General features: G+C 40.7%; 2 protein-coding genes across 6 annotated transcripts in view; one reads left to right on the top strand and one right to left on the bottom strand.

The window, feature by feature from the left end:
- phlpp2 (PH domain and leucine rich repeat protein phosphatase 2) overlaps positions 1-20,681 on the top strand; it is a 37,052-nt gene extending 16,371 nt beyond the window's left edge. For 2 of the 4 annotated variants that reach the window (XM_013913040.1, XM_013913039.1), the window contains exons 6-19: positions 3,497-3,651; positions 5,934-6,080; positions 6,503-6,733; positions 10,071-10,273; positions 10,432-10,492; positions 11,152-11,247; positions 11,782-11,940; positions 14,307-14,507; positions 14,754-14,916; positions 14,998-15,128; positions 15,232-15,345; positions 16,050-16,244; positions 16,355-16,586; positions 16,736-20,681. In XM_013913040.1, coding sequence (XP_013768494.1) covers positions 3,497-3,651; positions 5,934-6,080; positions 6,503-6,733; positions 10,071-10,273; positions 10,432-10,492; positions 11,152-11,247; positions 11,782-11,940; positions 14,307-14,507; positions 14,754-14,916; positions 14,998-15,128; positions 15,232-15,345; positions 16,050-16,244; positions 16,355-16,586; positions 16,736-18,025 — 3,378 coding nt within the window. In that variant the 3' untranslated portion in view covers positions 18,026-20,681. The remainder of the gene's footprint in view (positions 1-3,496; positions 3,652-5,933; positions 6,081-6,502; positions 6,734-10,070; positions 10,274-10,431; positions 10,493-11,151; positions 11,248-11,781; positions 11,941-14,306; positions 14,508-14,753; positions 14,917-14,997; positions 15,129-15,231; positions 15,346-16,049; positions 16,245-16,354; positions 16,587-16,735) is intronic. The other 2 variants (XM_005741608.2, XM_005741609.2) reach the window with 2 other exon arrangements.
- A 3,911-nt stretch (positions 20,682-24,592) lies between these two features.
- On the bottom strand, positions 24,593-26,360 carry marveld3 (MARVEL domain containing 3). Of its 2 annotated transcripts, none has more exons than XM_005741605.1 (4): positions 26,240-26,360; positions 25,654-25,845; positions 25,420-25,517; positions 24,593-25,235 (listed from the first exon to the last, which is right to left on the bottom strand). In XM_005741605.1, the coding sequence occupies exons 2-4, from the start codon at positions 25,839-25,841 to the stop codon at positions 24,625-24,627; spliced, it is 897 nt and encodes a 298-aa protein (XP_005741662.1). In that variant the 5' UTR covers positions 25,842-25,845; positions 26,240-26,360; the 3' UTR covers positions 24,593-24,624. The 2 variants fall into 2 exon arrangements, with proteins under 2 accessions (XP_005741662.1, XP_005741663.1); XM_005741606.1 differs by having other exon boundaries at positions 25,654-25,841.
- Positions 26,361-27,041: the final 681 nt, after the last annotated feature.

The raw sequence follows: 27,041 nt of genomic DNA, 5'->3' as shown, positions 1-27,041 counted from the left end.
ACCGGAAGGGGCGTGTGTGGAGGTGGTCCCATTCTTGAAATACAGATTAATTATCTCCTGTGTTTTTTTTAAACTTAAATCAGAATGTCTGTGAGTCAGATGATGTGAAATGAATGTATTTTTGTATTTGTGTGATATACAATAAATCTATGGGCCTTTCAGAGACTTCTAAGAGCTCTTCAAAAAGAAAATCATTGTCTCTGCACTGCGCAGATTGCTTTGTCTCTAATATCCTAATTAATGTCTGTTGTGCTGCGGCTCCTTCTTGGAGCTGAACAGCCTCTGTGAGAGCCTCCACAGAGGCTGAGCCAGCATACAATTAGCCATGGAAGGAGAAAGCCAACAGAAATAAAGAAAATCCAATTAGCTGCAGATTCATGCTAAGTCCAAGATCTCTTTCTTTCACGGTGGTATGGATTACTGGGTTAGACGAGGCTGTTAGCGAACTGTATTTTAGCTGAGTATTAGACTAGAGGTTTCTATGGAGACTGCAGTTGATGGCCGATGAAGGTTTTTGGTGGATTTGGGCCGACGTTTATGCTACATCGCTTAAATCAGAAGCCTGTGTCTGTGTACGAGGCTAACAGTCAGGGAGTGCATTTTTGCTTTCTTAATTAGCACTTCTGGATATCTTGGAAGTCAGACTGTAAAAAAAAAGCATTTGCATTTTACAACAATCACATTAACAATGAAAATTCAGTGTTTGTCAGATGTTAATCGCTGCAAAGGAAACTCACATCATCTTAGGCACTTCGATTGTTGAGCGTTTAGCTATTTGAAGAACATTTCTTTATACTTTGGTTCCAAAGAGACAGATTTTCTTCTAATTTTTTACAAATCGTCTTAAGCTTAGCCCTCCAGGCTTTATGTATGTATGTGCATATATCAAATGAAATATCAAAACTGATAACATAGCAGCTAAAATGCAGTTTTAGTCACTCAAAAGTAATGTCCAAGTCTGTGGAGATTTTAATCAAGTCCAGCCTGACTGGACTAGATATTTCTCAAGAAATGGCTTTTACTTTTATAGATGCCATTAACACATTTTACAGAATCTCAATGAAATATTAAACTGTGATGTTGTAACTCAAGCTGTGATCGGCTGTGCTAGTGGCCCAAGTGCTCCAGTTTCTCAGCTTTGCAGGAAATTTTGTGTCACGTTGATTAAGGACTGAACTACCCGTCATACCTAAACTGACATATCTTTGCTGTGTTTGATTTTTTCGGTTTTGAATTACAAAGCAAATAATTTAAAACAGCAAAATCTGTCCCGACCTTCCAATTCGATCTCAGAGTGTCGCATCACTGATTTATTTATTTTTTTTGAAGGAACAGAGGGCGTCTGTCCTGTGAGTTGTTTTGTGGGAGAAGAGCAGTTTCGTCTTTATCAGCCAGTGACGTGATGCCATGCTTGACTGAGCAGCCATCCCATTTTCTGCGTAGCTGCACAGTGTGCAGCTCTGGAGCTAATGGGGGAGATGATTGTCAGAGTAGACTGACTTAGCACTGCTACATAGCCTGGACTGATGGCCAGCATGTAAACTATAGTCTCCCAGGTCTGTGAGGGAAAAAAAATCCAGTGACAAACAGCAGTAAAATCCCAACTCTAGATGCAATCACACCCTCCCTGGTGCTTAAAATTTATGTGGAAAAAGTTTCACAACAGCACTGCAAACTGGACAGGATCACAAGGCATCAGCAACTCTATAAAATCACTGTCATGTGAGCAGGTAGAATGTAGGAGTCAGCAAATGGAACTAAACTCAAAATCAGAGCTTCGTTGCAAAAAAGGCAAATACAAAACTAAACAATAACAGGACATAATGTGAACTGACAGGCAGAAGATTTCACCTACAATGAGGGAGAAGCAAACAATGTGTACAGAGGAGGGTGATTCAGAGAAGTGGACGCACATGGGAACATAGCTGAACTGAATCATAACTAACGAGACAGGGAAGGCAAACCGGAACCGTCTCTCACGCAGGACTGGTGACTATCAAAATAAAACAGGAAGAAACACACACTAAGACTCAGACTAGGACACATAATCAGACATTAACAGTAAGGGATAAACACGGGGACAGGACAAGTATTAATTAGACAAGACAGGGAATGCAGACAAAACGCAGTGAGATCAGACAGACACGGGAATGTGACCGGGGAGACAGAAAGGATAACAAAACCCAGAGACAAGACTGGGACGGACAGGGCATGAAAGGGGCACTCACATAATGAAGAAATAGAAATAACAAACTCGGATGCACTAGAGAATGCACATTTCAGGGCTAACTATTACAAAACTTGAATATAAACAATTCATAGATTTAAAGGAACGAGTAAAGAATCAAGAACAAACTCAAACCTCACACACACACACGCATGACGATCAGTTTCCTTAAAAAAAAAGAAAAAAAGAAAGACAACCATGATGATGGTAAGCTTAAAGACAGGGCTGTTATATAGACAACATAAGCCAGAGGTGTCAATTGTAAGGCCTTGGCACCAGTATCTGAATAGCTTTGGAAAATGTCCCCCAGACCTCCCCCATGGACATTTATATTACACCAACTAAGTAATAGATAAGTAATGGAAAAGATTTAAATGACAGAAAAGTTTTTTTTTCTCTTTTTTAAATTTGTTTGTTTTTATTACAGTGTGTCCAAAGTTAGAAAGAAAAAAACAGAAACTGACATTTTTTGCTAAGTTTTATAGAACCTACAGGACAGTCTCGGCATCGAGCTCCCAGAACTTTTCTGTAATTATTCACAATTATTTCTTATAGTTAAAGCCCAAACAGTCATGCTGACAGATTACTTTCTTCATTTACTAGCGCAGTGTCTTCCTATTGTGTAGAAAAACGACATGCTGTTGTAATTACGTGACTTTTTTAATACTAAGATAACCCTAGGATTAAATTTGCAGTTAAACATCTGTACAGTGACAGAAGGGGGAGTTTCACTGGTCTGTGGGCTGTGTTTGCCCCGTGATATAAAGACATTTTGACATCCAATGCATAAGCTGTACCTAACATACTGCAAATCATCATGCTTTTGGTTAATAAGATCAGACTTTAACTGGTTATTCTGTTACTGTTTTAACTGTTGCTTTCCTAGAAACTTCTTGTACTGGAATGTGGGAAACTATCTGAGTTAATTCTTGATGAGGCAGCTCGGTAGTGCCGATACGGAAGTCAGTGGAACTCAGTTTTTGTCATATATCATACAGCTGAGCACAACTCACTACTTGACCCTTGACTTAAATAGACGACAAACACGTAGCTAATATGTTGTTCTAAAATGAATCATCAGATGTGAGCTCGTAGCTCTCATTTTTAGAAATGTTGCCTGACAGTTGTAGCTGTGGTTGCACCATGTCATGCTTATTTTAATGTAAAAATATTTGACATAGCCAAGTTTGCATGTAAGAGTGATGCTTTAGGTACATGAATTGTAACTCGGTGTTAACTCAGTCTGCTTGTGTCTGCATGCGTGTTTAGGTGGTGTCTCAGACGGTAAGCCTAGTGGACTTGTCCTGCTACAGTCTGGAAGCAGTGCCTGAATATCTGTTTTACAGTCAGGACATTACCCATCTCAACTTGCGACACAACTTCATGAGCCTGCAGGGACCTGGAGGCCTGCTCAACCTCCCCAGGTAACCACATGAAATCAAATGAAACATCTTTGCAAGAAAGAGATGGTATTACATCGTCCTGTGGCTGGAGAGCACGCTATCATATCCGTATGGTGCTAAGTATCTGTCTCGCTGAACTATGCCTTGGCCACTGCAATGAATCCCCAGTGCTTGTTATTTTGATGGCCGGGGCTTTGGAAAGCTTTTATCAGTAAAACCTTTTAAACTTGACAGTCGCCGTCCCTTCGTTACTTTTTAGGATGGAAATTAGTTATTTAATAATATCACAAAATATTTTGTTGTTTGTTCACTAATTATGTGCTTTATTAGATAGTCTCTTTAAAATTTTAATAATAATTCATTGATTACTATGTTTTTCACTCTAGTTATTTTCCAGTTAGTCTGCTGTTTCAGTGTTACTGTGAGCATATGTTGCACATCTCTTTGTTATCACACATTTAATGATCCCCACTCATTTATGTCATATCTGTGGCTCCTTATGTGTGGCTTTCATTACATAGGGCATGAATTTAGGTGTATGTCCTTGCTCCTTGGAGCTGAGCCTGTTTAAACAAGCTGAGGTCATTAGCACATTGCTATAAATTGTGACTCAACCCGCTTTAGTTTCTGTTGAATGCCTGGTTGAATGGGTGTTAGTGTACTGAATGCATGCTGTTATAAAAAGATTCTTTTCTGCAGCTTACTAAGAAGACTGGTTTCTCTTTCACTGCTCTTCTTGATGTTGTCTTTAGAATAAAGTTGGTGAGCAATTGTGGTGGACAGGCTGACAGATGAGGTCAGGCAGGAGTCTCTGTGGACTATGATGTTCGCAGACGTAACTGCAGAGAGCAGGTGGAAGAGAGCCCGGAGAGGTGGAGTTAAGCTCTGAAGAGAAGAGGAATGAAAGTCAATAGACACAAGACAGAATACATGTGTGAGAGAGATGGGGTCAAAGATCCAAAGCTATGGACAGTACAGAAGAGAGGAAAAGAAGTAACTGCAGGCAGGGTGGAGTGGGTGGAGACGAGCGTCAGATGTGATTAGTGACAGAAGGATAGTAGCAAGAGTGAAAAGGATGATGTACAACGCCGTAGTGACACCTGCTGTCATATACAGTTTAGAAACCGTTGCACAGATGGAGGTGGAGTTGAAGATGGCAGAGATTGGAAAGGAATTAATCAGAGGGAAAGCTTAGGTTGAAAAGTTTGAAGATAGAGTTAAAGAGTCAATCCTGAGATTGTTTGGACATGTGCAGAGGATGGATAGTGGATACACTGGACAAAGGAAACTGAAGATGGAGCTGCCAGGCAGGAGGAAAAGCAGAAGAGCACAGAGGAAGTTCATGAATGTAGTGAAGAAGGACATTCAGAGGGTTGGTGCGATAGGAGAGGACGCTAGGGATAAGGTGAGATAGCGCTAGACGATCTGCTGTAGCAAGCCTTAAAGGCGGCAGCCGAAAGAAGAAGGAGAAGAATATTACATGTGAATAGTGTTGTGACTCATGACAACACTCCCAGCATCTGGGGTGCAAAATGGGAGGTGAAAATTAGTAATCAAGATAGAATTTCTAGTTGTGACCACAGGGTGTGATTATATGTTTTAATCAACAAATGCACATGAAGAGAGAAATGAAAATCATATTTATGTGTTGTATGCAAAGCAGGCCTGGCCACTCTAAACTGAGATATCAACTGTTAATATCAGGGAAGTGATAGGAGCGATTTAAATACATATATATGTGTGTGTATTTAAATCACTCCTATCAGTTGTGAATACTGTTCTTTGTTGCCTGAAACAGGCATAACATGGTGAAGCCTGAAGCAGCATTACAAAATATTACAGAACTCTTACCGTGCAGCACACGTCCAACAATGTTCACCAGACTATTGAGAAGTGCTGTTCAGCCTCTGCTGGAGGGTGGACAACATGGATTTAAACTATTTTTACTGCTCTTTCACCACAGTGTGCTGAACCAGTCATCCACTGAAGGCAACAACAATGACAAAAGCAGAACCACAAATAAACATTTACCTCTCGTACTTTAACTTGCATGATTTGATCGCTGTTTTGTTCCAGACATAAAGCCCATCTGTGTTTTGTTTTTTTTTTTATATCGACCAGTTTAAACTTTTTTGAGAGCAGTATGTCTGTGATACATGACAGTGGTGAATTCAAACACAGTTTGATGGCCTTGATGGTGTTCATTCCTGATATACTATTTTTTTTTTTTTGCAAATGCAGATAATGTAAATCGTAAACAAAGTGAGCCTGTAGACTTCACATTCAGTTTTTTCTTTTGTCAGGTTTTCTCAGCTGAAGAGCCTGAACTTATCTCATAACCGTCTGGGTGTGTTCCCCGAGTGTGTGTGCGAGATCCTCACCCTAACTGAACTCAACCTCTCCTGTAACAGTCTCCACGCCATCCCTCTACAGATAGGCAACCTTCAAAGGTTTGGCACACGTCAATTGCACACAGTGCGTACATTGCATAGGTACACTTTGTTGAGATATCAGTTGATAGCAGCACAGACAAAAGATGTTAGAAATGTCAGTTAGATGCCAGAGTTGCAAAATAAATAAAAGGCGCATTAAATTACATTTTTCGAAAAGGATGCAATAATTATTTTTTGCCAGTCGCCATTGTGGTTTGTACTTTTAATCCACTATACACATAATGAGGGAATAAGGGAGTTGAAAAGGACAGAACATTTTGTTATGCACTCTGATAAAATAAAGCTAAATCATGCAGCATTTCTTAGGTCGCTGTGCAATAGATAATGGCTACAAATACAAATTGTTGTGAGCAGATATTTTGTCCGCTCTCTAAAGTAAAAGAAAGCAAAGGACTGTTTTGTCCCTTTCTTTCTCTTAGCCTGCAGACGCTGTCTTTGGATGGAAACCACCTCAGCTCCCTGCCTGATGAGATGGGTGGCCTGTTTCAGCTCAACAGCCTGGGGCTTTCCTTTAACAGCTTCTCTCACGTCCCTGCTGTGCTGGAGAGATTGAGTGTAGTTGACAAGCTGGCTATGGCTGGGAACAGAGTGGAGAGTCTGGATTTGTGCACTCTGGTCAGAATGAGCCACCTGAAAAACATTGACCTCCGGTAAGAGGCCAGTGAGGAACAAACAGCTCTCAGCATCTGCGCTTCCCTTTGACTCATTCCACTCTGTCATATCCTTCTCTGCTTGGTCTTCTGCTCAGCCATATGTTATTGAATAGAATAATGCTGGATCAGGATATAATATCGTTAGCTTCATAGCATAAGTGCCTAAGTCATTTTTTTGTGATGACATAGGCAGACGGACAGGATGATGCAGCAGTGGTAGGGGAGTAAAGTTAGGCAAAAATCTCAATTTGATCAAAAAATGACTTAGGCACTTATGCTATGAAGCTAACGATATTTAAAAGGATCCTACTAATGACTGTCATTCTTTCAGTGCCTACGAAGAGAGGTGGCAGGTGGAGAATAATTCTGTGCTGCCAATTAGCTACAAGTTCCTCTTTTGTCTCTTTCTCCATTAAATGTCCTGAACTTCAGCCAGGGCTGCATTCACCTAAGCCTTACCTATTTCTTTAACAAATGTTCATAGATGGCACATTTCCTCTGAATAAATGCAGTGTCCAGTTTAACACCAGGGAGCTGTCCAGAATTGCACTTTTCACTGCACTGCAGCACTAAACGTTTTTAGACGTGCAGTGCCCTGAAGAAAATATTTGCTCCCTCCCTGATTTCTTAGTTGTTTTGCATACGTGTCATATTTCATTAATACACAAATTAACCCGAGTAAATGCAAAATGTAGTTTTTAAATTAAGATTTTCGTTATTAGGGGAAACAAGCCAAACAAACCTACTCGACCTTATGTCAAACACTAATTGCCCCCTAAACCTAATAACTGGTTGTGCCATTCTTGGCAGCAAGAACTGCAGCCAAGCATTTGCAGTAGGTGGCAATTAATCTTTCATATTGCTGTACAGGAATTTTGGTCCGCTCTTCTTTGCAGAATTGTTTTAATTCAGCCACACTGAAGGCTTTTTGATCACAGCCGGCCTTTTTACGGTCCTGTAAAAGCATCTCAATCACATTTAAATGATCTCAAACAGACTTTGACTAGACCACTCCACCAATCCTTGATTTTCTTTCTTTTTTTGAGTCATTCAGAGTTAGAGTTGCAACCACCACCATGTTTCACTGTTGGTATGATGTTCTTTTTTATAAAATGCTGTTGTGGCATGGTGGTTAATCTAGTAGGGTAGATAGGATAGAGGAGGACAAACACACAGATTAGAGTACCTGTAACTGTTGCAGAACATGATCAAAGCTGCCTGGGTTATCGCAAAAAAATTCCCTGGTGCCTGATATCACGCTCAGAGAAAAGGCAAAGGAGCAACCTGGATCGGCAGGGAGAGAGAGGGAGAGAGACAGAGAGTGTTGGAGCAGGGAGAGTAACCCATCTGGTTACACTGTGAGAAGTTTTATGCCAAATGTAACGGGACTCAAACCTTCCAAAAAGTTCCACTTTTCTCTCATTAGTCCACAGAATATTTTCCCAACGTCTTGGGGATCATCAAGATGTTTTTTGACAAATGTGAGACCAAAGACTGAATCTTTGTGTAGTTTTTAGGTGGCAGTTTTGCCCAGTCCCTTTCTTATTGTTTAAGCGTGGACTCTGACCTTAACCGAGGCAAGTGCCACCTGCAGTTCTGTAGATGGCTCTTTCGTGACCACCTGGATGGGTCGTCGCTATGGAAATTTTGGTAGGCCGGCCACTCCTGAAAAGGTTTATCTCTCTTTCAAGTTTTCTCTATTTGTGGATAATCGCTCTTACTGTGGTTCACTGGAATCCCAAACCCTTAAAAATGGCTTTAAAGCACATTCCAGACTGATAAATGTCACTGACTTGTATCTAAGCTGTATTTTTACATCATGGTATGATATGTTGCTTTTTAAGGTGTTTTAGGCTACTACTTCTCAGACAGGAAGTCTGAAATCAAGAAATCACTCTATTGAAGAAAAATCTTTTGAAAAAATCATGTTAATCACACTTAATTCATGATTCAGTGCTTGTTAGTTTTCACAGAGGGTGAGGTAGGTTTGGATAGTTTTTTCCCCTTAATATCTGAAATCTTAATTCAAAAACTGCACTTTGTATTTACTTGGGTTATGTTTATCTGATATTACAATTTGTTTGATGATCTGAAACATGTAGGTGTGGCAAATATTAAAAAACTAAGCAATAAGGAAGGGGGGGGGGTACTTTTCATGACACTGTACCTGTACTGTGAATGTGAGAACGCAAATCATCAACATAGTTGGATCTGACATTAAGTGGCCTTAAACCTGCCAGCTCCCTATCACATGGCTGACTGAGCCTGCGCGAGGCTAGCACAGGAAATTGTCCAATAAATTTAAGCGAGTGAGTGGGTGTCATGTGTCCTACCTCCTGCGTGCTCTATCCTGGAAGCGCAGTTCATTTCCAGCAGGATGCATTTGAAGTAAACTATCTCCTGCTGTGTGATATACTGTAGTATGTGAGTAAGGGAAAATATGTCTGTGAAGGTTCTCAGTCATCCAGGTCATCGTAGTCTTTGCAAGTTTTCTTTGCAAGCTCCTTTGACTGAGTAAGGGAAACTTCTGACAGTGTCCTGAATTGATTATCCTGACATTGTTCCACTCTGTATATGCCAGCCTCTAAGCAGTTCACAAATAAACAATATGTCATATGGAGGGATGGCAAAGAGAGGACCTGACTGCAAGATGCAGAGCCTGACGAGGCAGAAAACAAAATGAGCCTTTATTGACCAAAATCAAAAACAAGAAAACACAAAGTCCAGAGGAATAAAAAAATAAATAAAAAGAATATGGAAAGATATAAGGCACAAGAGACTGACAAAGGGCAAAGAGAAAAACACAACTATATGAAAACAGAGGGATGATTATACAAGGCAGCACAGTGAGAAAGAACTCTGCACCGTACAAGTGGGGTGTCTTGCTCAAGGGGACCTCCATGGCTGGTAAACTGGGATAAAAAAACATGCTAATTTTTCTTGTGGTGCGAAGATTAAGCCGGCAACCATTCCTCCAACCACAGCAAGATAATTTCTCAACCTTGTGAGTTAAGTTGTGGTGTGCAGGCTATATTTATAAGGACCAAGGTGCAGCTGTGGTGAATTTATGCTGGCAGCTCTCATGAAAGATGGATGAGCTACTAAAGAGCATGTATCTGAGTACAGTGATGTACCGTGCACTCCTGAAATCAGGATGTATTTCCTTTTCGTTTCACTATGTGAGGAAGGTGTTTTTAAACGTACAGTATTACCGGCATCAAATGTTGTGATATGATTTTTTAAAAGAGATACTGATTTGGGACAGCCCTAAAAATCATGCCGCTTGCATACAAAATAATTTTTTTCTGTGCTCTGTTCTCTCTGTTAAATATAGGCTGAATGGATTGCGGTGGGTGAAAAGTGAGAATCTAGAGGTAGTGAGCCAGGTGACCCAGCTGGACTTGCGGGACAACTGCTTAGAATCGCTAGACCTCGGCTCTGTGTGCAACCTGGAGACTCTGCACTGCCAACGCAACCAGCTGGGGACACTCACACTCAGCGGTTTCACACTGCGCATGCTTCATGCCAGCAGCAACCGTGAGTCAAATAGAGCGTCAAGTAGCTGCTATTAATGCATCACTGGCTATTTGTCTGTATGTTCCTGCCCTTCCCTCCACTGTTACATGCATCATGTAAGTGCACGTAGGAATGGTCCAGATGTTTGGTTGATGATTGCTGCCTTTATCTGCCTACAGGCCTTACAACAGTCAACATCTATCCAGTCCCTAACCAGCTGACGCACATGGACCTATCACAGTGAGTTCTGGCTGGGAATAAGAAGTGGCTACAGAGACGCTGATGTCTAAAAATAGTATCTTTGTCTTTGTGCTCATTAATCTAGTTCTGCTCAGTGTTTATGTGGTTGTAAATCAACATGAATACTGAAATAGATCATTATCACCCAACAACCTCCAAACATATATTCTGTGTACTTATATAACTGTTAAAGGATTTGGAGTTACAATATTTATGGAAAATTTATGGGACTTGGAGGAATTGTAATCATCGCTTTGGTTTATTTTTTATCATGTCGGCAAAGGCAGCTGAAGCCCCTTTGCAGCATATTCTCATCCTTTCAGCTGTTAGAGTCACTTTGCCTGTAGGGATTAAATAATAGCTGGACAGATAAATGAGTAAAAGATGCGCAAATCTGAGAAATCTCTTTTAAGGTCACGAACCTTTCAAACTTTGAAATAGGCCAGTGGTTAAATAAGCTGTCTTGTGTTTTTGCCAGTGTGAGAAACATCTGCACAATTTCTTTCTACCAAACATCTATCCCCAACTGCACGCGCTAATTGTTTTTGTTAAAGTACAGATCATTTGCAGGGCTAAATGGCCCTGGAGAATATCGGTTTGGCCTGACCAACTGCTCAGTTCGTGTGTGTGTTTCTGTGTGTGTGTGTGTGTTGAGACAGGAACCTCTTGGAGTATCTTCCAGACTGGGTGTGTGACTGCAGAAAAATTGAGATGCTGGACATTACACGTAACCTCCTGTCGGAGCTTCCTTCCAGGTTATGAACCTTTTTTAAACATTTTTGCACAAATTGAATTTATTCCGCCTGTCGTTTAATAAACAGCTGCCTAAAATCCTTAATAATGAGATATGATTTTAAACATTCTTTCTAACTACTCGCATGAATGCCAGCTGGTGCAGATAAAGACCATTTTTTACAGTAGTGAAAATGTGGTGTGAGGTTTTCTTGTGTCTGTGTGTTTTGGCTGCAACATTAAAACGTGGCCATCTTATAGTGCCTGGCTCAGAGTACCCTCATTCATTGCCAGGCTCTAGTATTTGTATCAGACAACAGTGAATGAATCAGAAAAGACTTTTGAAAACTGGATGCTGCTCCCCTGTCTTTTGTACGCACTCATAACTTTGTTGCTGGTATCTGGGGGAAAAGCTATTGTGCTAGTTTGTATGGGCAGGTAAACTGTAGGTCAGTAGGTCACTGATAGATTGGTGAGGGCTACCCACCACCCGCAAAGTTTCATAAGTGCTTTTTCTTGTCCTGATCTTGCTCTGTGATGTGTCTTCTGGCCTCCAGCAGACTGCTTAACAGCTTGAGTTTGAGGAAGCTGCTGACGGGATACAATCGCTTGCAAAGAGTGCCTGAACTCCTTGACCATGTCCCTCTGGAAGCCCTGGACCTCCAGCACAACATGCTAGCTGAGCTTCCAGAGAGTCTGTTTCTGAAGGCCTTAAAGTAAGTCTGAATCGCTGTACTCTCTCCTTCTTTTTTCAGTGGGCTTTTTGACTTTTTCGTGTTATCATTTGTGTCCTTTATCAGCTGGCTCGCCTGCTTCGAAACTTTTATTGGCAGTGACTTCCCTGTTGTGTTGCAGTGGACAGTCATTGTACTACAGCTCATTGTTTTGGGAATGAAGTGGAGATTATAGGAAGAGATTGTGGTCAAGATCAGTGGAGCATTCCACACCATAACTGAAGATTCATTTTCTCTCCTGTTTCCTGTGTGGTAAATCTTTTAACACCCATTAGCAGTTCAAATGGTCTAATGCACTTTACTGTCTCTATTGCCGAGATGTAATGGGAGTGACTACTTTGTGCATTATGTGTTTCCTGAGAGCGATGTTAGGAGGGTTATTTTTATTCCAAATAAAATAGGTTACAGAATACTAGCTACCCATCTGAAAAATGCAATGTAATGTAACCGTTTATTCAAAACATGTACTGTAATGTAACTTATTAAATTTAATGATCTTTTTTTATTACTTAGCTACTTACTTATTACTTACTTAATTTTTGATACCATGGTGTAGTGGCTAACATATTTGACTTACACAAAAAAGATCCCTGTTATGGGACCAGAGCCTCAGGGGATCACAAACTACTGGACTCCTGGTACTGGTGCCAAGCCTGGATTAATGGGAGGGGTGTGTTTTGAAGGGCATCCAGTGTAAAATCTGTAACAGATCAAACTGACGATCTGCTGTGGCCGTCCCTTGGGGAAATAAAGGAGAAGATGGCCTAATCTTTCTTTATTGCTTTATTAAATGTTATGAACTGGGCAATAAAGAAATTACTCTGTAGGCTGTAGGTGTTTCTTCAGGTTTGGTAGAATGATAGAAATTTGATTGCTGGTAAACAAACTTTAGCGTATAAAGTTATGTTTTTATCCCTTAGCCATAAATGACCGATGGGGTATTGTCACCACCTTCCCGGGCAAGTTTGTCCATGCCATAACTCGAGAACAAGGCGACTTAGAATTTTGAAATTCATGCCATAGGTGTGTCTGCTTAAAATGTCACACAAGTTCAGGTAAACTTTCTGAAATTACCAAGGATTTTCTAATTTATAGCATAATAATCTACTAGGAGGCTGACAGGTAGCACTGGCAGCCTCCAGTATTTTATTTTTGTAAAAGTTCAGAATGAAAGCAGCACTGAAAATCGAAGAGAGGTAGTGCAAATTCAAATCAGAGAGCTAAGCAAAAACGATAACAAAGTAACAGAGGTGGCCCAAATGTATAGAACAACTCCTTGTAAGCCATCGTACCTTTTATGGGTTTTTTCTCCAACTACTTAGTGACCCAGAATATCCAGAAATACGCAACCAGGTCAAAAAGAGTCACATTTTAGCTCATCCATCCCATTTGTTGTACTCTGAGCACGTGCTCATTAAGAAGGTAAAGGGTTTTGATGCAGTAGTCTCCAGATCCAAGACGATTTTCTCCTATGGAGACAACCTTAACCTCACGGATGTTACTCATTTGTAATTAAAAGCATTTTAAACAGTGTATATAGTTTAATTAGGTTTCTCAGTAACTAACTGAACACAACTCCATTTAATTTTTTATTTAACTATGTTAAACATAAAAAAAGCCAGACCTCCAAATAAGCTGTAAACTTTATCGTGGTGTGTATGAGCTGGAGAGCTGTCAGTGCACGCCAGTAATGTCTGAGGCTGGTTTATAACAACAGCGTGATGAGATTCACTCCTCACTGGGTCAGAGGGACAAGTTTTATTACTTTACAGTACATGATAAACACAGAAAATGACTTGACACCAATTACATAACAACCACTGGAGCTCATATTACTGGCCCACTTTAATGCGCAGGGTCAATGAAATGCAAATCAATGCTCCACCCGCAAGAATAAATTAGAAGAAGGCTTTTTATGTTAGAAAATATGGAAGCTCCTAAAATCTCTATAATTCTTTAAATGCAGATTTCAGACGCCTCAGTCGTCTTCATTTCGCTGCAGAAGCTGAGGCCACCTGGAATATTATTTAATTTGCAGTTAAACATGTTTCATCGCAAACAGGGTGAAAATGTGTCGTGATCAAATTCAATTTGCACCCGGCCTCCCAAACACCAGCATACTGAGCTCGCTTCACTTTCACTGAAATATACTCTGTCAAGTATATTCAATATGAGAATCATGCGGTGTTACTGACACCGTTTATCAGCCATCAACAGTCTTCAAAACCTTTTTGCTTGAACATCAGCTGCGGTAAACGGGATTTGAATGGGTGGGTGCGTTCCTCAGATGCACTGCTGATTACTTGAGCTGTTGTGTTAATTGTTTTTCTGTTTGTCTTCTCTTACAGCCTGAAATACTTAAACGTGTCAGCCAATGCCTTGGAAAGCATTCCGCCGAGCAGCCAATCAGAGGAGAGCCTCAGCACACTCCAGGAGCTCTACCTGACGGAGAACAACCTGAGCGAGAATTGTGGCGCTCTGCTGATCGGACACCAGAACCTGCGGATCCTCCACATTGCCTACAACCAGTTACTCTCATTCCCTGCCAGGTGAGTTCTCCTGCCTTCTGTGTGTCTTAACTATTAGTTTAAACCAAGGTGCAAATTGAACCCTTTTAAGCACACACAAAATACTTTATGAGGATCAACAAAATGTGTGGTGCTTCTTTAGGGTTACTGTGCAGTTAAAGAAGTTATTATTAAGAATAATTACTGAAGCATTACTTGCATTATAAATTCAATGTAAGTTTTTCCCGTTTCAGCCCAGCTGTTATTGTTTCATGTTTGTGTCTTTAGTAAGCTAAGTAAGCTGGAACTGCTGGAGGAGCTAAATTTAAGCGGCAACAATCTAAAAACAATACCCTCCACTGTGTCCAGCTGTAAGAGACTGCACACCCTCATAGCACACTCGAACCACATCAGCGTCTTTCCAGAGATCCTCAACCTCCCTGAGATCAAGGTCAGGCCCGTTGCAGTTTTCTTTGTGTCACATGATCAACTTTAAGCGTGTTTCGGCTCACCTGGTTTTGCATCTCTTTAGCTTGTCGATCTAAGCTGCAATGAGCTCACTGAGATCCAGCTGCCCGATTCCCTGCCTGCCACTTTACAAGAGCTGGACCTGACAGGCAACAGCAGCCTGATGCTGGAACACAAAACCCTCAATCTCTTCAGGTGAGGCGCAGCACCCAATACTGAACTTCTTGTCACATAGGGGCACACAATAAAGGTGTACAGTGCACTCTAGTGTATTTCTTTTTTTCTCTTTTATTTTTAGCCACATCACCACCCTGAAATTAGACCAGAAATCTACCACAACAGCAGGAGACTCTCTGAGCGCCTCTACTCCTTGGAAGCATGGCTACTCTGAAATGAGCGGGCAAAGGAACAAGTGTGTACAGATCTTCTCTGTTTTGTGTTTTTCTTCTATAACTGTGTTATAGGGTTGTCTTTTTTTTAAATACCAATTTTATCATTACCTGTTGCTGGAATCATTTATTTTTAACAATAATTCATATAGTGTTGGCTTATAATTTATTTACCTTTCATACAGTGAAACTATAACACTGTTGCCTCAGCCCATCTTAAGAGTTTGGGCCCAGCCAAGCAACAGCACAGTTTCTTGATCTTAAAATATGCACATCTGTTTCGTTCCACTGTAGAGTTTCACATTGTTTTTGTGTGGATGCAGTTTTCATCGATTCCTTGTTTTCACTGCACTGCCATAAGCCCACGCAGTGCAATTTTCTAATGCAGTGGCAACTGAAGGCCGCTGGTTAATTTCTCAGTCTCTACATTGAACATAATGTCTTCTCATTTAAATGCACAGTTTAAATATTTTACACTTTGTTTTTATTCTCAGTACTTGATCATTTCTTAGACCGCCTGTCATATTTAAGAAACACATAGTGACGGATTAACTTTTACAGAAACAATAAATAATGTTGGTAATTACAAACACTGTTCATTCATTGCCATAGATTTATCAGTGGTGTTCTGATAAATATGCTGAGCGCTGTACATTTTACACAGCGTGGCGAAGTTTTGTGGATGGATGTGCTAAATCTATTATTGTGCATCTTTTGTTGGGGACAGGTTGTGTGTGTCTGTGCTGGCTGTAGACCACTTCAGAGACAGCGTGGAAGCATGCTATGGTATCTTTGACGGAGACCGTAACGAGGAAGTGCCTCGCCTGTTGCAGTGCACTATGGGAGACGTGCTGTGCGAGGAGCTGCAGCACTCTAGTGTTGACAGTGTGTATATGTGCAACACTTTCCTCACCTCACACAGGTAACATGTTGTTCTGTGTAACTGTTTTTCATTATCAATACCTGGCTTTTACTTGCATTCACTGACTGTAAGAGTTTGTTTTTGTCGTTTGCCGATTGGTGGGGGTGCAGGAAACTTGGTATGGCCGGTCAGAAGCTGGGTGCATCTGGCCTGCTGTGTTACATCCACCATGAGACTTCAGATCCAGGAGCATCCTTTAGCCTTACTGTGGCCAATGTGGGTACCTGCCAAGCCGTGCTGTGCCGAAATGGACAACCTGTACCTCTCTCTAAGGTTTACAGTTTGGAGAACTGCACTGAGGAAATGGAGCGGGTTAAAGTCAGTAAAGCCATTATTACAGAGGTAATGCCTATGTTGGTTTTCAGCTGTTAAATGGGAGCAATTGCACATAGCCTCTAATCTAGTGTTAATATGCTCTGTCATATTCCACTGTGTAAACATTATGAGGCTATACGCTCTGCTGCAGTTCTAATGGCGCTTCTGTTTTGTAGGATAACAAAGTGAGTGGAGTGACATGCTGCTCTCGCCTGTTGGGCTGCTCTTATCTGTCTCCCTGGGTGCTTCCAAAGCCCTGGGTGCACACTGAGCCGCTTTGTTCCCAGGATGAGTTCTTGATCCTGGGGAATCGAGCCCTGTTTGAGCGAGTTTCCTACCAGGAGGCTGTTTGCACCGTGCAGGCTGTCCGGGATCCCCGTGCTGCTGCTAAGAAGTTGTGTTCACTTGCCCAAAGTTACGGTTGCAAGGACAACATCGGCGCTGTCGTGGTGTCCCTGCACATTGGTGAGGACAGCTGCACATGTGAGCCGCCGGTCACCACCACCGAGCCACGGGGCCCTGCTCCTGCTCCCGTTCCTGCGTCTGTGATCCCGGGCCCTAGCGACCCAGCCACCAACCTCTCCTCCAGCAGTGGCATTGTCACTGAGTTCAGCAGTGAGACATCAGCTTCAGAGATCGGCAGCGAAGCGGGGTCCACCGCTTCAGATGAACCCCCGTCCTCTGGCACTGTGACCCGCCCAGAGAGACGCTGTAGCCTACACCCCGCTACCACACTGTGCGGCATCATGGTGCCAGGCTCAGGTGGGACCGGACCCCACCCAGGTCTATTCCAGCAGCAGCCGTCCAGCACCACATTCTCAAGTAACCAGTCGGACAATGGCTTGGACAGTGATGATGAAGCTCCACTCGAGGGTGTCATCTCCAATGGCAGCAAATTAGAAGTGGAAGTAGACATTCACTGTTGTGCTTTTCAGCTGCGGTCGGGGCCCCATGAGAGCCCCAAAGACTTGGACTTTGAAAAACGAGGCTTTGACCATCCCGGTGGTAAAATGCGCAGACAGAACAGCGTGGTGGTTTCTGCTACAAACGGCTGCTTGCTTGCTGTATGTGGGAGAGAGATTGCTGACCTTAAGAAATCTCCCTCCACATCCAGCCTGTTTGGGAAGAAGTTGTCGAATGGTTCTGTGGTAGCCCCTGAAGACAGTCACAACCTAATTGAGGTTGCCCTAGAGGCTCCCAAGAAAAAGTCTGGCTATTTCACAGCTCCAGCACAGCAGGACCCAGAGGACCAGCTGATTGTGCCTCCTAGTCTGGAGCAGGAAGTCAGGGAGCAGCTACGAGGCCAGAGCCCTCTAGTCTCAGGCCCCTCTGCACCAACCACACCCTCCTCCTTAAAAGATCCGGTGTGGGATCATCCACACCCCCCAGCATTTCCATCCAGCCTGGTTCCAGGTCCAGGCCCGACTCCTATCCTACAACAGGAGGTTTATGATACCGCCCTCTAAGGGGGAGGATTTCTGTGATTGTGCCATTCTGGGACAGAAGAGTTTTCTCATACACGAGGGAAAGTCCAGTGAAAGTTGCCATTCAGATACTTTGTGAGAACGAGACAAACCTGTGGCATCTTAATGGTCACTAAATAATGCCTTTTAACGTGAGGTCAAAAAAAGTGTACGGTCTGAGTATCTGAGAGAACAAAGGCAAAAAAAAAAAAAGATTTCAGTTTGTAACAGAACATTGTGAAACAGAAAGCTGGCTGTATTAGACAAAGAACAAGCCTGACCTGAAATTGGATACCTCGAGTGTTTGAACTCGTCAGCAGCATTTCCCTTTACTTGGAAAGCAAAGCAATCTGGAGGGTGTGCAAGAGATCATGTCAGATCTTTTCTCCAGGAGCTCCGTTGTCTCTCAGATCCTGGAGGGAAGTACTATGACGGAAACATGAAAAAGTGCCTACTACAGAAGACACAGCCTAGAGCTCCCTACATCCTGGCTGTGTTTCAGAGACGTGAGTTTGATAGTTGAATTTGCAGGATGGATAGTGTCTCTAAGAGACCGGGACTGGCACAGCTTCGGCTCTCCTCCTCCTCCTCCACCTGTGGCTTACGAAGGAAATCAGAGAGTCTAAATGCTTATAATACACACAGATCTGAAAACAACACAACTGCATTTTCATTGTGTCTGTTTTTTATCGTTAGCATTTCCACACCATATATAAAGAATTGTCTATCACTCCTACATAGTAAAGTACAAACTCACATCTAGCGGGTGGCCGATGTGATGCGCTTACACTGCTGACATTAAGACTGAATATTTTTTCTATGTAGAGCAATGCAATATCGAAGTCATTTAGTTGTAAAGCAAGAGGCAATTAGTAGAGGTTAACAACTGTTACTGCAGTATATTCTGTGACAGTGCATTATAGAATGAGCTCCTTAAAACATTCATAGGAAGATAAAAGATTCATTTGAATTTAGTCAGTTTTATGGTCACTGGATAGTGGACTGGACAAATGAGCTAAGACACAAAACTGAAGTATTACATATTGTAAGGCCAAGAGATATAAAATCAGGATTTGTACTGCATGTGTGAAAATATCCCCTCTGGTACTTACATTTTAGTATATCTGAATTTTGGAGGCTGCTTCTGCTTCTGCTTTTTAAAATTTGACACCATCAGTCCATCCTGTCCCTTGAGGCAGATTTCATTATTGATGTTTTTACTTTGCAAAATGTTTTAAATCTTACCTCTATAATGCACTACACATACATCCAGGTGAGGTTTGGCGTGTGGTGTTTAGACCCTTAAGAGAACTGAAACCCTATTCTCTTGCATTTTTTTCAGTCATCTATTATACACCATAGATATGTGTGCAACTGACAAAAACAAAATGCAGGAAGGACTGCCTTATCACTGTGTTATCTGAAAAACTACATTAAAAGCATTGGCATATTATTTAATTAGCTTTCTCGGTAGAATAAATTGACTTGGTGAAGGAACAAGTTACAGCACCTGTATGTTTTACTAAAAACATAAAAACATTGAGATTTGCTGCCTGTGTATTGATGACATATCACAAAAGGAAGAGCTTGATGTAGCTTTTTACTTGAGCACATTTATGTCCACACGCCTTTGTAATCATATGGCTACTTTAGTTGCGGCTACACACAGTTAATGTACAAATATTATGAGTGTCGCAGCAGTAAAAGGTGCCCAAATAAGAATGCACTATTTCAGTCCCTTCCATTAAGAATAAGTACAACCACTGGACAGTTTGTTAGGTACACCTATTCAGCTGTTCATTAACAAAAATATCTAACTAGCCAATCACATGGCAGCAACTCAAAGCATTTAGATGTGTAGACCTCATCAAGACGACCTGCTTAAGTTTAAAGCGAGCATCAGAATCGGGGAAGAAAGGTCATTTCAGTGACTTTAAATGCAGTGTTGCTGTTGGTGCCAGACGGGATGGTACGAATATTCCAGAAACTGCTGATTTGAGATTTTCCCAGACAGCCACCTTTAAAGTTTATAGAGAATGGTCTGAAAAAGAGAAAATATCCAGTGAGTGGCAGTTCTCTGTGGAAAAATTCCTTGTTGATGTCAGAGGTTAGGCGAGAATGGGCAGACTTCTTTGAGCTTATAGGTAAACAGCAGTACCCCAAATAACCACAGATTACAACCAACATATGCAGAAGAGCACCTCTGACTGCATGACACATTGAACCTTTAAGAAGATCCACCTTGGGTGACATTACTGTGAGCTAAGAACACGTTGTGTTAGCTCCCCAAACATGCACAACAAAAGAAGGGAAAACGTTGCCTTGTTTGATGAGTCTTGATTTCTGTGGCAACATTCAAGTGGGAGTGTCAGAATTTGATGTAAATGGCATGAAAGGATGGGTTCATCCTACCTCGCATAAACAGTTAAGTCTACTGCTGGTGGTGTAAGGGTGTGGGAGGTATTATTTCTTCATAGTTAATACCCATGGAGATTTGTTTAAACACCACAGTCTACCTGAGTCTCGTTGCTGACCATGTCCAACCCTTTATGAGTACATTGTACGAATCTTCTGATGGCTGCTTTCAGAAAGATAACGTCAATTCCTTCAAACTGGTTTCTTGAACATGTCAATGAGTTACTTTACTCAAATGGCCTCCACAGTCACCAGATCTCAATCTAATGGAGCAGCTTTGGGATGTGGTGAACAGGAGGTTCACATCATGTGCGCTTGACAAATCTGCAGCTACTGTATGATGCTATCATGCTAACGTGGAGCAAGATCTCTGAGGAATGTTTCAAGCACCTTGCTGAGTCTATGCTATGAAGAATTAAGGCAGTTCTGAATGCAAAAGGGGGTCTAACTCAATGCTTCAGCAGTGCACATCATTCATGTTTTTTAAATATATAGTCAACTCTATTGTCATATATATGACAGAAAAAATACATTATTGTTTAAACTGTCAGTTATATGTTCTGCAGCCTTGGAAACCTCACATTGTCCAGTCCTGAACCTCCCCGCATTGTGCCAAAAGAGGAAGCAACTCTGCAGAGCTGCTGTGGCTAAGAGAAGGCCAAAGTTGGGTAATTGCTCTTGTCAGTGATTACTACAATAGATTTTTATTTTTTCTGGTTGCCACTACATGTTGGAAGGAACTACACAGCCGTTGTACATTCAGACCTTTCAGTGTTCTCTTTTAGCCTTAATGTAACACTACTCAGTATTTTGAAGCGAGGAGCTTTTTGTTTCTTTCCGTTGATGTTCTGTCTGTGAATGAGGTCTTTGGCTCCATGTGAACGAGTGAGAAGTCAGTGATGATGCCTTAAATGCTGTGTGGGTATGAATTCCTCCTTGTTTTATCTCCTGAAAAGAATATACACTGTCAAAAGCACCTTGTACATAGAATATAATAGTAATATCCAGAGTTATGTATATTTAATTTTATTATATCATTTTTTTTTAGCATAGTGTTCTGAGGTTATTGTGGCTTCCCTCAGCCAAGTGCATCATCTTTTGTCTATGACGACACTGACAATAAAGTTAATTTACAATATTTTTAAGTCTTATTAACATCACAAAGATATTTTTTTCCATTCAAAGTATTTTTGTTTGTCACCACTTAGAGTTTTGTTACTATCTTAACTTATATTTAAATATTTTAAATTAACACCACAAAACTACATAAACTAACACTATCTTCCTGCATTGCTTTTACTCTGTGTAAATATAAGTTAATGAAAATCAGGACATACAGTTATTATCCACATGTAGGAGTCTGAGATCATATTTAGATGCATCGGTACTGTCCGTATTCTGCTTTTTCAGAATTCAAGAACTAATTTTAACTCCCAAATGCTTTTTTTAAAAAAATATCTAAAATTACAAATAGCAAATCCAGTTTTGTGATAAAGATAATCATTTTATTCCTGTCACTTTATTGATCAGTCCTTGCTGGGTCTGACATGCCAAACACATTGGACTCTGTGGTTCTGTCTGTGCCTAGACCTCCACAATTGGAGCCCACACATAGTGCCACACATCTGGATTACTGGCAGTGGAACACTGACGGGCACTGCAGGTGTAAATGCCACGTGGAGAGCTAAGCTAGCCTATGATTGTGAATGTTACTGATACATATCTGAAATGTTAATGAAGTCTGGAGAGGAGAAACTGAACTTTCTATAAGGTTTCATATCCCACAGTGGTAAAATCCCTTGTAAAATATGCAAAGTGTACATATATACCTGTATATCAGAGCGTCAATTTCCCATCACCTTTAACTATACGACTCATGTTTCAATATGTCTGATAATGAATATTGGCTGGTGTGTGTGTATAATGTTTGTGGAGGTTGTGTTTGTAATTTGCATTGTGTTGCTTTTTTTTATGTCCCTTTGGCACTTTGGCAGTGTGGTTTTATGAGTTTGCCCCCAGCTGCCATGTCAGGCTGGGACTGTACTGCATTGCTATATTTAGTGCTCTTTAAACTAACTGGCTCCTTTTGCTTTATAACATTTGTACCGTTGTTGTACATTCATGCGTTCAGTCTGTCTTTTGGTTGATACCATGTATTCACCCTCTGTCCGGTATAATATACTCACAAAATAGAAGTACATTTGGATAATGATCCATCGGTAATCAGTGTGCATGTACATAAGCAGATTGTATGCACAGAGGGAAGATGGAGGGGTACATTGCATTGGCTTAAAATATTCCCTTTAATTCTTTAGTGGAAGGGGCTCGCGAGCTCAATACTCATGCAGTTAAATGCATTTGTACACAAAGTAGAGGGTAAGTGCATTTGTTAGGCTGCAATTTCAGTGTTTTTATTTTAACCTTCTTCTTTTGTTAACTATTCGGTATAATTTCTCTTTGCACATCATAGCAAGCTCCCTGTGCATCTGTGTTGCAAAATGTCTGTGTTTGTGTGTAGATAAAAGCTTTAGCGCACACGTGCTGTAAGTGTATGCATGTCTGTGTGAAACAATGGATCGACTGTAATTCTGTGTGAATATGGTGAATGAAACCGATCAGAGATGCTCCATTTGTTTAAAATGTGACCAAAGTAGCCATTGTTTAATCTCACTATTCCTTTATGCATATTGTTTTCAAGAAATGCTTGAATATTTCTTTTCCTGAATGCCAAGAAAGTGATGTTTATTTTTGTACTTTTTTTTTCATGCAAATTAATATTTCCCTTTTTTGCTACAGAATTTAAAGTCATTGGGCTTATAAAGAAATCTGTCACCCATTATGGTACTATTGATGGTACTATAACTGTATTTATTGTTGAAAGCATGCTCTAAATATAAGGCTACAGGGAAAAAAAACATAGAATACATACAAAATGTGATTTATTTGTACAAAAGGGAGCATATCCGATATTTTTAGGTTTTTATTCGAGCATGCAGATTACTGCTACAAATTTAGTTTTTTTTAAGAATCATTAAGATTAATTATTTAGGAAAAGAACTAACAATGGGCACTTTTGTGGTTTGTCAGAAAGAATTGTATATTCTTGAACACTGAGAGTGGAAGGTGGTTATTTTATTTTAAATGCTGCTATCATTAGTTTTCAGCAGACAGGCTGGTTTTTGTTTTGTTTTTAACTTTAAGCCAAGTAGCAATAAAACTTTTTACTGTGAATTTTTTTGTTTTTGTCCAGTGTCAACTTTACTTATCATTATTAACGGTTATATCAACCCATCCATCCATCGTCTTCCACGTATCCAGTTCAGGGTGTTTATTTCAACCCAATAAAAAACAAAATCACTTTAAAATTTCTTACATTCTTAGAATTATTAGCATCCTTGCATTTTTTTATATGTAATCTCACCCCTTAATCCATGCCCAAAAGGGCAGGTTATGCGGTTATCGCTGATGTGTTGTCCTGTTCAATACTCAGATCAAGAAAATAAATGAGAAGAAACAGTGACCGCTGCTGTGGAATTATATGTAATGTTTTAACTTTGTAAATTCCTAATCACAGTAGATCCCATCTGTTGGTGAAGCTCAGAGTTATGAGTTATCCTAAGCTCAGGTAAAGTGGTTGACAAATTCTGAGAATATATTTTAATTAAAAATAAGTATATCTCTTGTGAGTGCTATAAGAAGAACAGAGTGTGTGTCTTTCTCAGACTTATGTGTGTGTGTGTTTTAAATCAACACATTAAGTTAAAATAAAAGGGAAGAAAACCCCAAAGCCATCAGAAAAGCTTTAAAACTATAACAAGAAACCATGTGACACTCAACTCCATTTCCTTTTAAAATGTCAAAGACATTTGTTTTCAGGAAGTCAGTTCAGCCTGTTTCAGCCATCTCTTTCACAGATAAATGCAATGACAGATGACCATGTAATATTATACTATTTTGGTAGTTTATTATAACTACAACATCATAGAAAATATGAAAGATGTGGTAAACAGGTATAAAGAATAAAAAAGATTAGGTGTGTATAAAACACTATCAAGGCATAAAAATGTATAAAACAGCTTATATACAAGTAACACCTAATGAGAGTGACAAGAAAAAAAATCCTGTCAAAGTGATTTTTTTTCTCACTCCTACTTTTGTTCACTTGTGAATAAAAAAGGAAAGGCAGCTTAAAAATTATCATCCTGGTTTGTTCTTTGCTTTTTCAGCTCCCGCACTGACCTGAAAGCTCTGATAGCTAACACTGCACCAAAGATGAAAACAACCACCCCCAAGACCCCAAACAGTCCCTCTGCAATGTCTGCACCATTATACTTGCAATCAAACCCTTGGTGCCCTTTGCTCTTGTACATCTGCTCCCTCTCCTTACAGATGGGGTTGTCATAGGTTTCCTTCAGCTTGATAAAATAGATGGCAATTCCTGGGATGTACCCCAGACCGATCAGGAAACTCAGCACAGCCTCAACCAGCAGCACAGGAGGACACCGGAAAGGGACTCTGAAAATCCCCAGGCCCAGCATGGCAAAAGCATAGATCATTAAAATTCCACCAGCCGCCATGGTGAAGATGTACGGAGGCTGCTTAAGCTCATGGAAGAGCCGATCTAGCTCCTGCACTCTCTTTGCATCGGCTCCAGTGAAGGCACTGGCACCACCGTAGTAATAAGCGTATAATCCACCGAGGCTGGCCAGGTCACGGTAACCCCCATTGTTGCTGTAAGGCACCCCGGCACAGATTATGATAAGCAGGTTCACAAACACCTCTGCAAGCTGGCAGATACCTGGAGACAAAGATTTATGGCTTTTTAAGAAAAAGATATTTTCAAATTGGGGATTTTGACTTTTGCCTTAAAATAATTGTTTAAAGAAATTTACATCCCTGAATGCATTTTAGGGATATTTCAAAAAAAAATTGTAGCTTGCATGTAGTGTTTCACAGAAGAAATTAAAACCAAATATACTTGCCTCTGCTGGTTAATATGTATCTGAAATTGTAAAGCGCTGGCTTCGGTTGTGGTTCGTAATACTCCATCTCAGAGAGATCCCCTGAAGTCTCTCTGGGCCTGTAAGGAAAGTAAAATGTTTTTAAATAATTTATTTTGCTACAGGTTTATGTAATTTTAGGTCAAAACATTGCAGAGTTAAATATGATCTTCGGGCTTTATGAAGGTTTAGTGAATGCAGACCATGTTTAGTTACCGTCTTGAGGTTCCTTCATGTCTGTGAGAGGCAGTTGTCATATCCCTCTGTCTGTTTTCTCCGGCCCTCCTGTCACCTGCAGAGCCCCTCTCCTCGGCGTCATACCCAGAGTAGTCTCGATTGTGCGTGTAGCGCTTATCCCCGCTTTTGCCGTCACCACTCTGATCGCGTCTTCCCCTCTCTGGCATCTTTCTGTGCCAACATAATACAATTATAGACCTGTATCTTGTTTATTTTACAGCCTGTCATAAACAAAGTGGGTAGTTGGCTTTTATCCACGACGCACTGCAAGCAATAAAGCAGCATGGGGGATAACTTAAAAAATGTCTCGATGAGGTAGAAGTTTCTTCATTAATGAAGCAGCTTATCAAAAGCTGGTGATAACTTGAGGCACTGTAAACGTCTGTGAATTATGATTTTTATCCGTTTCATGATATCTTATCTCAACTTGAGAAAACAGAGCGTTCTTCCAAGTTGCTCATTCGCAACGTCCTCCCTGTTGTAAAGTTCGTCCCTGTTGCAAATTCACGTTAGCTTAATTAGTTGCGCGTTTGTGAATGATACAAATATATAATGCCTGTGTTACCTTCAGATACTGTTCTTTGTACGGTCTTGTTTTCTGTTATGGCCAGAAGATTATTCACCTGTCACGGCTTCCTGTTTGAGATTACCTTCTTCCCTCACCTGTATTGTGCCACGCCCACTAGTTTGGGTATTGTCCTGCACTGTCGAAGGCATTACTCATTTAAAAGGCACATGGGGTTGATTGCATGTAGTTGCTGCTGTTTATTTCACTGTTTTGACTGTATTTATGCAGCTTAAATCACCAAGGTTCATAAAAAACAACAAAAATGTGCTTAAATTAAAACGTTTATTTTTATTTAACTTTCAAAAAGAAAAAGAAAAAAAAATTGCGATTCACGTCCAACCTGAAGTGAGAACACACACCGCGCATGCGTTCATACTTGTAAGTTCATAACATTATTTTTAGCATTTCCGCCGAGGCATTCACAGATTTCAGAATAAATGCCTCGAGTTCTTAACTTGCTCTGCAATCTGTATTTATAGGTAACATATTCTTCCGTGCATTTCTTTAAGACATGACCACGAGACAATTGGAGAATTTTCATGTAATTAAAAGCTGAATATTTAGTGCTGTTAAATGGAATTTAGGTTTATTTATTTAGCACCAATTCAATATGATAGTTGTTTCAAAGCAGTTTGTACTGTAACGTAAAGACCTTACAGTATTCTAGAAATAAACCCCAACAATTGAACAACCTAATATGAACAAGCACTTTGCGATGGTAGGAAAGAAAAACTCCTTTTTAACTGAAAGAAACCTCCAGCAGAACCAGGCTCAGTGAGGTTCAACCATCCACCATGAC

This window comes from Pundamilia nyererei, unplaced genomic scaffold (genome assembly GCF_000239375.1).
Source record: "Pundamilia nyererei isolate P.nyererei 1_Seehausen unplaced genomic scaffold, PunNye1.0 scaffold00112, whole genome shotgun sequence".
In the NCBI taxonomy this organism is placed as follows: domain Eukaryota; kingdom Metazoa; phylum Chordata; class Actinopteri; order Cichliformes; family Cichlidae; genus Pundamilia; species Pundamilia nyererei.
Note: the sequence above shows the minus strand (reverse complement) of the source record. Positions and strands in the feature narration are given on the sequence as shown.

Excerpts from the sequence above, each read along its gene's own strand:
- marveld3 (XM_005741605.1), bottom strand. The coding sequence starts at position 25,841 with ATGCCAGAGAGGGGAAGACGCGATCAGAGTGGTGACGGCAAAAGCGGG. Across the intron at positions 25,518-25,653 it reads CATGAAGGAACCTCAAGACG|GCCCAGAGAGACTTCAGGGG; the intron begins GTAACTAAACAT and ends CTTTCCTTACAG. Across the intron at positions 25,236-25,419 it reads ATACATATTAACCAGCAGAG|GTATCTGCCAGCTTGCAGAG; the intron begins GCAAGTATATTT and ends CTTTGTCTCCAG.